Source organism: Hermetia illucens, chromosome 1 (genome assembly GCF_905115235.1).
Source record: "Hermetia illucens chromosome 1, iHerIll2.2.curated.20191125, whole genome shotgun sequence".
Classification (NCBI taxonomy): domain Eukaryota; kingdom Metazoa; phylum Arthropoda; class Insecta; order Diptera; family Stratiomyidae; genus Hermetia; species Hermetia illucens.
The window spans coordinates 90,660,238-90,676,668 of NC_051849.1; the positions used below are offsets into that span (position 1 = coordinate 90,660,238).

General features: G+C 39.4%; 1 protein-coding gene across 1 annotated transcript in view; it reads right to left on the reverse strand.

Moving 5' to 3' along the window:
- Positions 1-3,391: 3,391 nt before the first annotated feature.
- Positions 3,392-16,431, reverse strand: part of LOC119661729 (retinol dehydrogenase 12-like) — a 42,735-nt gene continuing 29,695 nt past the window's right edge. Inside the window, exons 2-4 of the mRNA XM_038071196.1 lie at positions 4,355-4,618; positions 3,874-4,281; positions 3,392-3,817 (exon numbers count right to left, since the gene is read on the reverse strand). Coding sequence (XP_037927124.1) covers positions 3,535-3,817; positions 3,874-4,281; positions 4,355-4,618 — 955 coding nt within the window. The 3' untranslated portion in view covers positions 3,392-3,534. The remainder of the gene's footprint in view (positions 3,818-3,873; positions 4,282-4,354; positions 4,619-16,431) is intronic.

A 16,431-nucleotide genomic window follows, 5' to 3' on the forward strand; every position in this document is an offset into this window, starting at 1 on the left:
GCGGTTGCTCCCTGTACTTTTCTAGTTCACAGACTTGTTGGTTCTCCCAGGCTTCCTTTTTCCGTCTGTTAAGTCGCTTCTCCGCTCGACGGAGTTCGTGGTAAGTCTCTGCGCGTGCCCGCGTTCTTTGAGAATGCAACATTACTCGGTATGCGGCATTCTTCCGTTCCGTTGCTAGCTTACATTCATCGTCAAACCAGCCGTTCCGACTCCTTTTGCGGCTGGGGCCAAGTATGTTTGTGGCCGTATCCATGATAAAGTTCTTCAGGTGATTGTGAAGATCATTTGTTGATGCTTCATCTCCAGGTCCTCTGTTGACTTTAGATATTGCGGCATCCATTTCCCTCTTATAGGTGTCGCGGAGGGTTGTGTTGTGGATGGCTTCAGTGTTCACTCTCAGCTGATTGTCAGAGGGGATTCTAGGTGGTATTGTTATTCGAGCTCGGAGCACCATGCCAACGAGATAGTGATCCGAGTCTATATTGGCCCTCCTATATGTTCTGACATTCATCAAGGCTGAGAGGTGGCGGCGTTCGATCAACACGTGGTGAATTTGGTTGGAAGTGGTCCCGTCTGGAGAGGCCCACGTATGTTTGTGGACCGCTTTCCGCGCAAACCAGGTACTTCCAACAACCATTTCGTGTGACCCTGCTAATTGAATAGTCCGCAGTCCGTTATCATTTGTATTTTCGTGTAAGCTATGGGAGCCAACGTATCGCCTGAATACGGGCTCCTTCCCTACTTGGCTGTTAAAATCCCCAAGTATGATTTTGATATCATATCTGGGACAGGCTTCGAGGGTTGGTTCTACTGCCTCGTAGAAGGTATCCTTCTCCGACTCTGCAATCTCCTCTGTAGGGGCGTGAACGTTGATCAGGCTTATATTTCCAAACTTGCCTCGCAAGCGCAGAGTGCATAGCCGTTCGCTTATGTTTTCAAAGCCGATAACAGCAGGTTTCATTTTTTGGCTGACTAAGAAACCTACTCCGAGCACATGGTTTACTGGATGACCGCTGTAATATATGGTGTAGTGGCTCTTCTCCAGGAAACCGGTCCCTGTCATTCGCATTTCTTGCAACGCTGTTATATCAGCCCTATATTGGGACAGGGTATCGGCTAGCTGCTCATCAGCTTCATATCTGTACAGGGAGCGCACGTTCCATGAGAAAATGCGCAAATCGTTATTCCGTGTTCGTTGCCGGGTCCGTCGTTTTAAAATCCGTGCTGTCCGAGGCTCCTGTTGTGGCTTCGTAACAAGTTGTTTTCCGTGTAGGGTTGTCAGCCCTACCCAACCCCCAACCTGGAGGACCAGTTGGTACAATTTGTTCCGTTTTTAGGCGCCGGAGACTCGCCTTCATCCTTCTCCGTCTGCAGGTTTTCGTTAAGAAAGAGCTCCCAGCGGTCACCACGTGGAGGTGGAGATAGAGTTTGGTAGTAGAGCTGTTATTTTATGATATTTATGAGAAATTTACGAATATTACGAATTATGGGGGTCATCCCGTGTGTCGGATCCGCGAAATCGATTTTTTTTTTGGCATCAGTTGTATCTAGATATAGTGTAGAATATATGGGTAAAGTGATTTTTTGATATTCGGAGTCGTTCGAAATTATAGTGTTGAACATGTGATAGGTCACATGCCAGATGTATGTCGATCGCCGTAATAAAGCTCGTATTTATCGGTCCGAATGATGTTTGAATGACTTCGCTAAAAAGACAAGAATTGAAGCCAATACTATACATGTGCTTCCTCAAGAATCCTAAGGTTTATGGACTAGGTATAGCAGATTATTAGTCAGTTAAGATTTTATGGCCAAACATCGCATTCTACTTTTTAAATGCGTTTTTCTCGAAACCGCATGTTGAAAATCGGCCAAAATTTATCCAACGAAATTCTTTGAAACTTATTCAGAACATATTTGTACGGTCCGTAAACCTTCACAAAAAATTTCTAAATAAACGCAAAAAGAACGGCCTACACACGGGATGACCCCCTTAAGAGGCTATCCTAATGTAAAAGTTCCAAATGTAGTTACTTTTTCGGGAATTTTTTAAATAAAAAGTGCTAAATCAATTGTTTCCAAAATTTACAGAAGAATTTAACACAATATAGAGTATATGTAAAAACATATTTACAATTATTCGTTCTATGTACCATTTGTTGAGACTGTACAAAAAATTAGCGCCACTGCTGCAGGGCTGATTACTGATAGAGTACCTGAAGTATCCGTATCTGCCACTAAATGTCCCTGGATTTTGGACAATAGATATATCCCCTCCCCTTATTTTGGAATCGACTTCATTTCTCAGCATTTGATGCAAGGCAGCTAAATTTAGAGGACGCGATCGATGGGAGGAAGGGCATCCTGAAGGCCAAGACCCGGAATAGGCTGTAAAACCTTAACGTATTTAAGCTAATTTCCTTACGGTTACGGTTACGTATAATATTCGTAAATTTTTCATAATTAAGTCCCTTATTTTTAGCTTTCGAATGGCAGCTAATATAATGGAGCAACTGAAATTTAGATGAATATATAATATTATATTATATAAAATTTTTTGAAATTTCTAAAAATGATACCAAATCTGAAAGTGGAAAATTGTGATTTTCTTGGGCAAGTCAAGCTTTTTGACACTTTTCATGAAAAACAGTATAACTGTTCAACGGTAAAAGAGAGAGTGGCCTTTCTACAGAACAATTTCCCTCAATCGAGTGGTAATATATCCCCTTCAAATTTCTACCATCGTCAACGGGACACCATATATAGTAGTAGTAGTAGTAGTTATTAGAGAACTGAATCTAGTTCTTCTGAATCTCGAATCCCCATCTAGCAATCTAGCAAATATAAAGTTAGCCTCAAGCGTATAGAAAATTCACATAGACCAAAAATATATGGCAGTTTGTACTGAAGTAACTACGCTGGGTACCTGGTCGATGTGGCGTAAAAAGAAATGAAATATCGAAAGCCTTAGAAAACAGAGTTGACGTTCCCACATTCCGGAACCAAGGGCTTAAGTGTCGGTAGCAGTAGCAAATGTTACTATCAAACACTGGTTGCAAGTTTCCACAAGAACAACTGGCAGAGTAGAGTCTAAATTCGGCGGCTAAAATCACGATACACAAACATACTGCAAAGTTGATCCTGTTGAACAGCAGGAAGAATAGAAGCATTGGAAAATGGTACGTGCCCTCCTGTTGCGAAAAGACGGAAGCCAATGGATCATCGGACGACAGATTTTTGGTGCTGATGTACTACTCTCTATTCAGTGAGATATAAAAAGCATAACCTAGCCTTTCCGCAACTCCTCTCAGTTTACACCTCCTTTACACATATTTAATAGAACCGCCCCTCCAAATAATGAGTAATTTTATTCTAATTAAAACAAAACACCTTAAGTTCCTAACTATTTATTCTTATCAACAAAATAAAATAATTAAGACAAATTGTCGTTACAAATCGCGTCGGGAGTAACACATTACAATTGAATGCCGCCAATAAACCATTGAACAAAATTAGCATTGCAAATTCGTTAAATTATTTTGTCTTTTCAACCACTTTCCCCTCACTGCTAATATCTATTTCAATTGTCGATTTCTCGGTTTTCGGGGCCAAACCAGTCCATTCTTCACTTACTTTCCATAGCCATTCTGCTGTACTATCGTCTTTAGTTCGGTTCAGTGTTGGGAATTTAATGCAATCACTGTAATAATTTCCGGAAACCTTCTCCATATCTGGATCAATAGCTAACTTGATAGAAGTCTGTGCTCCAGATTTCGCAGTTTTAAAGAAGCAAGACATCAGTGGTGAGGTAATATTCCTAAAAATGATGGTGTTCAGTTATGACATACTTGATAAAAAATTATTTCAACATACTTCCATACACCGGAGACGATGTGCCGACCGAGCTCAGTCTTAACAACCCCTGGGTGACAACAATTTACGACAACACCTGTACCTTCCAATTTTTTGCTCAAATAGCGTGTGAATAATATGTTTGCAAGTTTGCTTTGTGAATAGGCAGCAACTTTGTTGTACGACTTTTCACTGTTTAGATCAGCTTTGTTGATTTTTCCGGTCATGTAAGCATGGCTGGAGAGAACAACGATGCGACTTGGTGCGGATTCTTTCAAACGGTCCAGCAAAAGGTTTGTCAACAAGAAGTGTCCCATGTGATTCACACCAATCTGCAGTTCGAAGCCATCTTTTGTGAGACCCTTTGGGCAAGCCATGATCCCTGCGTTGTTTATCAAAATGTCTAGTCTTGATTCCTCTTCTTTGAACCTGAAAAATAAAAATGCATGTGTTTTCTGAATCGAAGTAAATTAGCAATTTCGCACATCAGAATTCAACCTACTTAGCTGCAAATTTCCTAACTGACTCCAACGACGACAGATCTAGCGTTCTATTGAAAATATTCGTGTTCTTGGTTTTATCGATGATTTCTAATCGAGCTTCCTCACAGCGCTTAGGATCTCGACATGCCATATAAATTTTACCTCCTCGTTTAGCCAACTCCTTGGCGGTTTCTTTGCCAATCCCAGTATTGCATCCGGTTATTATAACTACTTTACCGTCAATTCGATTTTTCTTCATATATTGGCCACCTTGAATGAATTTCCTGAAAAACATGAATGCAAACACGGAATTAGTATTAGAATGGCCCCAAAATGAGTATTGTTTTATACATGTATGCAAAAAAGTGATGATAGAAAATCACAAGAAGCTAACCGCAAATGGAGACGCATTTGCAATATTTGTTGGAAGCTACAAATCAACGAAGTTCACACTAATCTGCAAAAGCAAAATTGTACTAGCCTTCAAATAATATACCACCAAGGTTAAATATTCTTCAGTAAGCAAATAATCTGAGGTTTCAAATTTAGTATTAGAGGACAAGCCAATGCCAGAAGATTAATACTACAGAAGAAGTCCTTCAGGGCTTATTTGCAAAGAAAAATGTAACAAATTTTACTTTGAAAATCGTGCTGCATGTACTTTATGAAATACCATTTTAAATAACGTAGTGTGCAGTATATTTTTATTATCTTTATTTAAAATTATATTAGAATAGAATATATTTTTCGCGAGATACGTTTTTAAAATGGCATCCATTACCACACACTTCGAGGTTCCTAAAACTTAAGCTGTAACTTCCCTTTTTCTCAACAGGTATTAAAGCTTACGCTAGTTCCGAAAAGTACTAATTAAGCACTTTCAATACTTCCGACCTGTCAGTTGAGTTTTAAGAATATATTCAAAGTATTCTCTGCTCTCGTAAAAGACGACTAAATGGATACAGATATGTATATATATAAATTATATTGCTACCGAAATGTCAACAACGACTCGGACAGGGACTAATTTCATGGCTACAACCCTTGGCTATCAAAGACAGGTTATAATTGCTTTCTCAAATATAAGCACGTTCCTCGATAACCGTATCGAGGGCTCTCAGAATGCTCCATTTCTCCAACTGGAACGGTGATATAGGCTGGAAATTCTGGGCCTAAGCGAAGTGAAATTGTAGGGGTCTGGAGAGTATACCTCTCCCTCTTGCCATGCTTATGGCACTGTACTTTTGTATTGAGAAAAGCCAACTTCTAGTTGACGCGAATTTGGTTTCTTCCAATCTAATGGGGAAGGATACTGTTATGTACTTCGCTTTATGTAGTTTCGTCTCTAGTTACTATTTGCTTTACATAGACTCGTATTACTGGATTGCGTAGCACTAGACAAAACCCCGTTCTATAACTTCAATATAAGCGTTTATTTTACATTTCCTTTTATAACCGTACTGCACAATTAATTATAGAACAATTCCTTAACTGGTTCAATTCGAGGCGTATTCATAACTGACGCAATCTATTCTAACTCTAGAACTAGACTGACCCCGTGGGCGGACCTCCGGCCCGCGGAACATTCCAGAAAGGTATGCAAACACTTCACTAGGAAATTACTTTGCGCCTCTGACAAGATCTCCTTTCCGGCATTAGAGTCATCTGTTAACAATTATCCTAACTAAATATTCGCCCATTCGGAATTCTATTTCCGTCCGACTTTGTCCACTTCGCCTAATTTAGTTAATAGCGTCCTAACTATCTCCCGTACTTTCCCATAACTATCTCCCCGTAGTCCTTTCAGTTTCGAAGGTGACTTTCGCTTATCTTCCTTCTTGGGCTGTGGAAAAATACTAGTTGGCCCCGGAAGGTGCTGCGTCCTGATAACGGCTTTGCTTCAATTATAAAATCCCATTCGAATGGCGGTTCCAAGTTCACATATCAGCATCTCACTGGTTACTACTTCATGATGTTCCAAAATAATGCCTCTTGCTCGTAACGCAACAATCAACATTTGTACGGCTCCGCAACATTCGTTTACGGAAACGTTAAATAGGTATCTTCTCACTTGCAGAAGATTCCAGATTCCTTAGCCATCCAAATTTTCACCATTAATTCAATCGAATTTCGTCTCTGGTACTGCTCCTCCCAACTAATTGCTACCTTCACTTTTACTACTTTTTCAGAGCCTTGCCATACTTGCTCGAAAGTCAGCTTTTTCTCTGCCGTGCCATTCAAACGATAAACACTGCTGTATCGTTCCACGATACCCACTCCTGTGTCCTTGTTACTTTTCAATTCATTTTATTTATCATTTCGCTTTCTTCACAGTAATTATCCCAAAACTCTTGCCTTTTCCGTGTCTATTTGAACTTGGCGGACCATTGCTTTCAAGACACTAAGCGAATTGTACACTGTTGTTAGATTCTACCTCTGTCCTTCAAGGTAACAAGTTCTTCTCAATCGCTTTTCGCCACTTCACACTTTCCGTCTGCCAACATATCACTTCTCCAATAGTCATCTCCTCCGGCTTTGCACGGTCCTGCCAGATATGCCCAACCTGCTTACCAATTTCTTTTTCCTGTTTCGTATCTTCTCGCATGGCCTCCTCCTGCCATTTTACACCTTCACTTATGACCTCTCCATGGTCCACTGCTTCTCGGTTTGGCTCCTCTTTAGTCACCTTCTGACTGATCACTTCTTGTGATTTTCGAATATCCTGACTGGACTGCAACTTGCCAACTTTCTCCTGCCGTTTTTCAATTTCTTGCAATATCCCGACTACGCTGGTGATATCCGCATTCTCTCTCTCACTGAGTCATGGTTCTCGATGTGGATAAACAGGTAAGTGGAGGTGGACTGACTAAACAATTGAGGCTGTTCCGCACCAGCGTCTTCCCTGTGCTATTATATGGAGTAATGCAAGGAAAGTGACCACCAATGTTTCTCATAAGCTTCAAGCATTCATCAATTCTTGTTTGCGCCTTACCATCGAGGTATTCTGACTTAATCCCGATTGCAGGTTAAAAGCGTAGCGCATCGTAGCGTGTATTATCCAATGAAGTGTAAGCGCAAAAAAGCGTAAACTTTGCACATTGGAGGCGTAGCATAGGGCAGCGTAATTATAATACGTATGTATTTTAGTGTTTTCTGTTCACGTTCTAGCTCCTTAACAATTGCGCCGTCATCGCAAGTAGTTACAATGATGGAAAATTATTTAAAGTGATGACTTTGGTTTTTTAAAGGCGCCATGCCTGCAAAAATACGTCTCCCATTTTCGTTCAAACGTATTTACCGTAAAAAGAAATTGTTTCGCGTGCAGGAGCAAATCGGCATACATGAAATAAATAAATTCCTCCGTGAACCAATTGCATCAAAAGTAGGACTGAGTGAAATACTTATCTCAATTGATATTTGTAATTTTTGCGTAAATTATTTTATAAATGAAAATAAACTTTTGAGAAATAAAAAGTTGCCGTCTTTGTCCTCGTCTCTGCCTCTTGGACAATATACATTTCTAATGACCTAATTGTTTTATATTCTCAAAGAATCATCCTTGGTCCTGAATGGTCGCTTTCGAAGTTTCGACATTTTTTTCCTAGTACCACTAAAGGGATAATTTCCAACCCCATTTCCAGAGAAAGGCGATGTTTCCCGCGTCAAGCTCGACGAAAACTCAGCATGGTAAAGTTCGAATTCAATTTTTAAACCTATTCCCGGAGGGCGAGAGAATAGTGTACATAGGAGAAAGAGGAAAGTCCATCCTTTCTAGCGAGTATCGTCGCGATATTTCCCCCTTGAAAAGTTATAGCGTCAAAAAGTGGGATAATTTTAATGCAAAAACGATAGGGTTTAATTTTGTATGCAACCCTCGAAGGGTGGTAGGAAGGTGATTAAAGAAGAAGGGCTTCTCGTTAAAAAAATTGCATCAGTAACCCCCCCCCCCCCCCCTAAAAATGATTGCTTTTCAAAAAATACTATTTTGATAACATGATAAATTCTTATTTGCCAACCTCACTCCATCCTCGCAAGAGAAAAGGGGTATAAGAGAAGAAAAAAAGCCCCTTCCTACACTCGCTAAAAATTTGCAGTTGTCGCCTACGCATACAGAGTTGCAACTTACTGGTAAGACAATTATCGGCGCCACGAATAAACCTACTAATGATATGAAATTAACCCCTAATTGGGCTGCCATAACTTTTAAAGGCTGTATCTACCGCCGTAGTCCTTTAACGGATCAAACAAAGAGGAGTTTCCTATCCTTCCTACATACTCTTCTTGCCCCCTACCCTCCGGGGGACCGGCTCAATTTTTCTGTGGGGTTTAATAGGGAGGGTGTCCGTGGGCAGTGGGATTTGTATCGTGATTTGACGTCGGATACCAGTCGACTCGGTCTTGAATGAAGTGCTCTAACACACTTCAAGGCCCTGATCCAATATGAATTGTTGCGCCGACGATTATTATTATATGGAGGACCTCTTCCTCCCCTCTAATTGAAAATTCAAAAATAGCTTCAGCTACAGCCAAAAGAAACGCTTTGGAGATATTTCCTCCGGTTTCTAAGAGCATTAATTAATATTTTTTATTCACTCAATAGGGGACATCCACACAATCTCATGGTCAAAACCAAAAAGCAGTGGCTACATGTAGTTTAGTGCCTATAATGTGCTGGGAAAAACATACATTTGCAAATCTGGTCCATTGAGTGTAATTATTAGATGTACCGTGGACGTGTTGATTAGAAAGCAAATGAGATCACATGTTAAGGAAGGCGGGTTATGCTAAGCAATACAACCCACTATTCCGGAATGGCTGGCGAGTAGGTCGCCTTAAAACTATATGGCGTAGAACAGCGAAGAAGGAAAGCAAGCTTCCCGGAAATTTGTGGAAACTGTTGAAGCTGCTTGCCAGATACCTACAGCAATGACGCGCAAGTATGCTTCAAGCACTATGCCCCACATAGGGTTTTATGGAAATCTGTAATTGACACTCCATATGACCATATTTTGAGAAAAGTTCACAAATGTGGTCGTTTTCGGGCATTAAATCTATTTTAGGACACTGCTACAGGACTGTAAATAGCTGGGAAGTTAATTCGAAACATCCAGCGATGACTGACTAAAAAAACCATAGCCCAGGCAGATAACTGCTCAAGTAAAATTAATAATATTACATTGGTGCGTTTTGGAAATTTACTACTACACTCTTAGTTTAAGAGTAAAAAATACAAGTCTTGACATAGGCCATAAAACTGGAAAGTTATGTGTTATGTAACCCACTGTAATTAATGAAGTTTAGCCAAGCTTTTCGTGAGAATTTACGCGAAGACATCAAATGTGTATTGTGAATTGGAATTGTCAATTTTTTCAATTAAAAATAAAAAGTCCACATTTTCATTTGATAAACATTTTTATAAACATGTATCGTTTGCACATAATCATTGAATTTTAATTATTCCAACAGATTTTAGGGTCCAGCGGTTCCACTAGTGAAAAGATCAATGGTCAGAAAATCCAAGTTAAAGGACTGTTGCGTTCTGAAACCATTGCTATTTCATTGTATTGTCATTTCAAAGCACCATTGTTTGATTTTACTATTAACTATTTTGTTATTCAGTTGGAATTACTTAGACAGTTTAGAAGAATAGAATGCATTAATTCTACGGCATTCAATCACATATTTAATATTAAAATGCAGTGTTTAGTCTCTATCGAATACATGATACCATACGAAAGATTTGCGCGTTGGAGAGATACAACATATAATACATATGTGTATGTACTATATTATAGCCTTGGGTATAATCTCATGTGTGTAGTAACAATAAATTTGTTTCTAGTAATTTGTTTACATAAATATTATTTAGAAGTAATGTTATTTGGGAAAATGATGTAAAAGTTGACAATAAAGGGGAGTGTCTCTGTAGAAGCTGGTAGGGGCTGTATGGAAGTCAACAAATAATAAACTTCCACACAATATCGAATAATAAATCTCTATTTTGTTGGTTTCATAATGAGGAAAATTACACCAGCCATGAGTGAGCGAGTGAGTGTAAACACTTCGGGACATTGCTCTTGACGATTTAACGATTCCTTCAAGGCCGCATTACTAATATACCTGTCAAAAATTGGTATTATTACATTTTTAACAATTATGTTTATAAGGGTTGTCAAATAAAATAGTTGAAACTATGTTATTATAATTGATCCTGTTTTCATCTTAATTCAAGGTATGAAACTGGGGGTTCAAAATTTAAAGTTCCAGGAGCAGTATGTCTGCAACTGTTGTTAAAACTGTTACAATAGAACTAAGAACATTCTTTCGTTATCAAAATTTCTTTGATACAGTAGTTTTAATAATAGTTTTTTTCTGAGCCACCAATTGTATACCGTATAAAATTATGTTGTTATAATGGGATTGGAACGGTTCGGATGATGCATATGCGTAGTTATTTTTAATGTTTTTGAAAATCATAAGGTTTTCAAAAATGTGTTCACTGACTGTTTGTCTGTCTGGTTGTTTTTTTTTATTTTTTATGGCAGAAGGAGGACATTATAAAAGGGCACAGATTCTCAACCACTAAAACTAAACCCACTTTGTCATTCGTCATCCCTCAGAGCCGTCGCAAAGCATCACTTCACGAAGCGTGACCACGCCCTCTGCACTTGGGGTTTCCTTTGTGCGCTTCCCCTCGTGACTTCATGCAATACAGATACTTTCTTTAATCACCATGCCACGTCAGGTGGTAATTTATGGTCATGGTTATGGGCAATGTTGTCAACATTGCGCTCGCCCGAGATTATTACCCTGATTTGACTGAGGTACTTATTCAAAGCTGAGTCGACTGGTATTGGATTTTCAATCACGAAAGCAAACCCCTTTGCCACCAGTGAGATTTGACAGCTCAGCGATCAAACCACTTGAGCCATCCGGACACATTTGATAACCGGCTTTAAAGCGATGGCATATCTTTCTATGGCTGACCTTACACGATCAGTATTCCATCAGCCTGTCATAAGTCAACCCAACAAAAGTTGACTGATGGACTGATTTGCTTGGTATAAACGAGACAACAAAAAACCATTTCTTGCAAGTATTTAAATGTCCGCGCCATTCGGTTGTGTTGCTTTTATAAAAGAAATACACAAAATCGTTCTTACCGGAAAACCTGATCTTCGGTTTCCGCCTTATGCGCGAGTAACGGCTTAAAATGTACAAACTTAAAGTGAGACACGACTCATTTTTGGAAAATAATCATTCCGATATCTGCTTAAATAAATTTGATAATAGTAAATTAGCAACTTTTTGAAAACGTGACTAACCTTTACATATATGGAAAAATGGGATGCACCTAATTAAAAAGTTTCTTATAACCTTGTGTGTAACGGTTTGCAAGTACACTCAAATTCTTTCTCTGTATTGAGAACCAAACGTACATTTATGTACGTAAATTGAATATCGCTGGTACTAAAGTCAAAATATATCACAAGTTTGCTTGAGATATACATGTACAGTCTGTTTCAAATAATTGATACTGATATATAAATAACTAATCATAAGTCGCCAGGAGCCGATGGAATTACAGCCGAGGCAATCAGTTACACCAAGTGGTTCATCAACTTGTGCTCAAGGTATAGGACAGCGAATCAATGCCTGACAATTGGCAACGAGGCATTATCTGTCTCATACATAAAAAGGGAGATATCACACAGTGCAGCAATTATAGACGTATCATGTTGCTGAGTACCATCTATAAGATATTCTCTTCTATCTTGCTAGGCCGGAAAGCCCCATACGCCCAAAACATCATTGGCCCATACCAAAGAGGCTTCACTCCAAGCAAATCAGCAACAGATCAGATTTTCACTCTGCGGCAAGCGATGGAAAAACTGTTGGAATGTGGACAACAGTTGCACCATCTGTTCATCGACTTTAAAGCCGCCTATGATAGCATTGCCAGGGTAAAACTGTACCCGGCCATGAGAGAATTCGGTATCCCGACGAAATTATGATAATAAGACTGACTAGGCTGACCCTGACCAATGTGCGAGGCCAGATAAAAGCAGCAGGATCACTCTCAAGACCATTCGACATCAACAGCGGTCTACGACAAGGGGATGCCCTATCATGCGTCCTCTTTAACCTGGCCCTCGAGAAAGTGATCCGTGATGCTGAGATAAATGCAAGAGGTACGATCCTCTTCAAGTCCACGCAACTACTGGCCTATGTTGACAATATCGACATCATGGCAAGAACAACCCGAGACGTACAAACTGCCTTCATCCAGATCGAGCAGGCGGAGACTGGCGCGAGATCTTGGGCTGCACATCAATGAAGGCAAGACAAAATATATGGTGGCAACGTCAGCACGGAAGACGAATCAACCAACAATATCAAACCGCACTGGTCAAACACAAACACGAAGAAGAATAAGGATAGGAGAATACAACTTTGAGACCGTTGACAATTTCTCCTATCTAGGGTCGAAAATCACAACCGATAACAGCTACGATGATGAAATCCGCGCACGGTTGTTGTCAGCCAACAGAGCCCATTTAGGCTTACAAAAACTGTTCCGCTCGAAACGTCTCACCACAGGGTCAAAGCTCTTACTGTACAAGACTATGATCTTGCCAGTCCTCATGTATTCCTCGGAAACTTGGGTTCTTAGCAAGAAAAATTGCGAACTCTTAGCCGCGTTCGAGAGAAGAATCCACCGAAGAATTTTTGGCCCCCTACATGAGGATGGACGATTCCGTAGCCTACACAATGACGAAATCTATGAGCGATACCATGACCGTCCGGTTGTGGATAAAATCCGGCTCAATAGGTTACGGTGGGCGGGTCACTTAATCCGTATGGATGAGGATGATCCCACCCGGAAAGTCTATAAGGGCAATATCTATGGTAGAAAAAGAAGACGAGGCAGACCCTGCCTAAGACGGAGCGATGGCGTAGGTCAGGGATGCCAGACAGCTTCTAGGGATATCGAATTGGTGGACCTCGGCGCAAAACCGGGATGTCTAGAGTTCCTTATTAAGGCAGGCCTAGACCGGATACCGGTTGTTCGCGTCGTTGATGATGATATATAAATAACTAACAAGTCGGGAAACCGGAAGCTTGGAAAGTTTTGTTTGTTCCTTCAGTGAGAATATTTGAGTTCAGAACAATTCCATTTATACATAGCCCGTTATGTATATGTATCAGCATGTGAGACTACTCACTTTAGCGTGATATTGATATTTAGTTGCAGTAAATTTACACGGTAAATTCAACTTTGAGCTACTGTAACTTTGTTATTAATAGTACAATTTTGATCAGACTTGGGGATAACATGCTCCATACTATAATCTGTATTACTACAACTTTACTTATTTTAGTTTTATAATTCTAGGATAAACAATTCCCCAAAAATATAGTAATATATTATACTATTATTAACTTAATTTGAGCAGATGTCGATATGGAGACTATTTCGAGACCTGGACACTGTGTAGAGGTAGCTTCATGATTTTTTTTCGATTTTTTGGTTGGGTAGTTTCTGAGAATGGGTCCGTTAACAAAAGCATTACTTTCGACCCCTCCCACCTCCCGCCTTTCCCACAAATGTCAAAACCAAGACCGGGTTCGAAAAGTACTAATCAAGATCTTTCATTGACTACATTCGGTGAGAAAAACTTTTAAACCCTCCTTTTGTATGTATGAGCACCCTCCTACCCTCTTAATATCAACGTTGGAAGATGTTACTCATGCATGTCTGGGCATTCACAGTTCCCACCTTCTCATCAAATTTCGTGTCGATCGATGTAGCCATTTCCGAGAAAAGTGCGTGTAACAGACAGACAGACAGCCATTGAAGTGATTTTAATAAGGTTTTGTTTGGCAAACAAAACTTTAAAAAAGCTAAAAAGGGAAAAATAAGCTGTTATCATGCGGACGTGCCATTCAGCTCTCAAATTCTCATGCTAGAAGTACAAAATTTGGTAGTGATATAAGGGATAAAATAAGGCACAACTTTTGGAAGTTTAAAGGAAACCCAAATATTATTAACAAAATTAAAGAAAGTGAAACTTTAACATTTTATGTATATTTCGTGCATTCTAAAACGCGTATGACATCATCATAACATATCAATTCGGGAATACCACAACAAAGTGAGCTGATATGAATGGGGGATCACAGGAAAACATGTCGTTTTATTGTTTTAATCATTGTATCAATATCAATTACTCGGGATATGTATGTGCTAATCAAGCTTTGGGACAATGCACATTAAACCAGTGGTATTCAATGTACGTACTGTATATGTACATATGTATGCTTTTGTGCACCAAGTAAATCAGAAATATGTGTACGATCAATTTATATACGTGCATGTATAAGTATAGTGTTCGGTAATAGGCAATATTTGTTTGTTTAGGGTGAGTATAATATCTATGTATGTAATATGTACCTAAATCTTGTAATTTGAATAAAATATGAAGGCATATTTTGGGTTCTTAGCCATATACGAATGGTCGTAGAAAATTTCTAACATAAGATGAACAGAAAACCTTTATACCGGAAGCACCAGCTTCCGATATTCCGACTTGTTTGTATCTCATCATCATCATCAACGGCGCAACAACCGGTATCCGGTCTAGGCTTGCCTTAATAACGAACTCCAGGCATCTCGGTTTTGAGCCGAGGTCCACCAATTCGATATTCCTAAAATCTGTCTGGCGTCCTGACCTACGCCATCGCTCCATCTTAGGCAGGGTCTGCCTCGTCTTCTTTTTCTACCATAGATATTGCCCTTATAGACTTTCCGGGTGGGATCATCCTCATCCATACGGATTAAGTGACCTGCCCACCGTAACCTATTGAGCCGGATTTTATCTACAACCGGACGGTCATGGTATCGCTTATAGATTTGGTCATTGTGTAGGCTACAGAATCGTCCATCCTCATGTAAGGGGCCAAATATTCTTCAGAGGATTCGTCTCTCGAACGCGGTTAAGAGTTCGCAATTTTTCTTGCTAAGAACCCAAGTTTCCGAGGAATACATGAGGACTGGCAAGATCATAGTCTTGTACAGTAAGAGCTTTGACCCTATGGTGAGACGTTTCGAGCGGAATAGTTTTTGTAAACTGAAATAGGCTCTGTTGGCTGGCAACAACCGTGCGCGGTATCTGTTGTAGGTTAACTTCTTCTTCATATTTCCTAATAATATTGAACTCCTAGCGTGAAGCGTACTTGTTTTATATAAATTTAGTAAAGTTTCTTAGTTCCTTCGTAGATGATAATAATGGTTATACTTATTAATAACAATACATTGGTTAGTACTTTTTGGACGAATCTTTAGTTTAAATTACAAGTTAGGGTGTCGAAGAGTAAAGACTTAAAGCGTGTGAAACTATTCAACTGGAAGCCCGAAAAAGGACGTCTCAAATACAAAATATTTGTTACTTTTCTCTAAATAAATTGAATAATATCAAATAAATAAAATTAATATATTTAATTGTAATTAGTTGGAAGTTCATTGTAGGAAACCAATTTATCCTTGACTACAGAATAAGCTAAGAAAGAGTATGTAATAATGCAGTACCAGAAGATTGTATGGAACAGTGCGTCTAAGCATAATGTGTTAACAGTCAGACTGTACTTCAGTTTCACAATCATCACACTTGACGCTATAAAACTGATAAGCCCACAACAGCGAGACAAACACAGGACGAATGCAGACACTCATGACGACTGGGATTCAAACCCAGAGAAGAGAGATTGAGCTCCTGACGCTCTACCCGTTCAACCATCGCACTGCCATGCTGCCCCGAAATTTATGCATGCATACAAAGGGCCCAGAAACATTTCTCAATTCAATTAACCAATTTCCGGTTTCCGACTTATTTTCACTGCACAAAATAATATTAGAGCATAAAAAGCGGTTTTTAATATAACACAACTCTTTCTTATTATTGCAGTAAAAACCTTTCTGAAAACTAGACAATATTATATCAGTCACGAATTATTAACTTTCCGTACATTTCCCTCTCACCCAAAACGATCATCATCAATAATACAATTTATGCATGTCCATTGACAATGAAAAAAC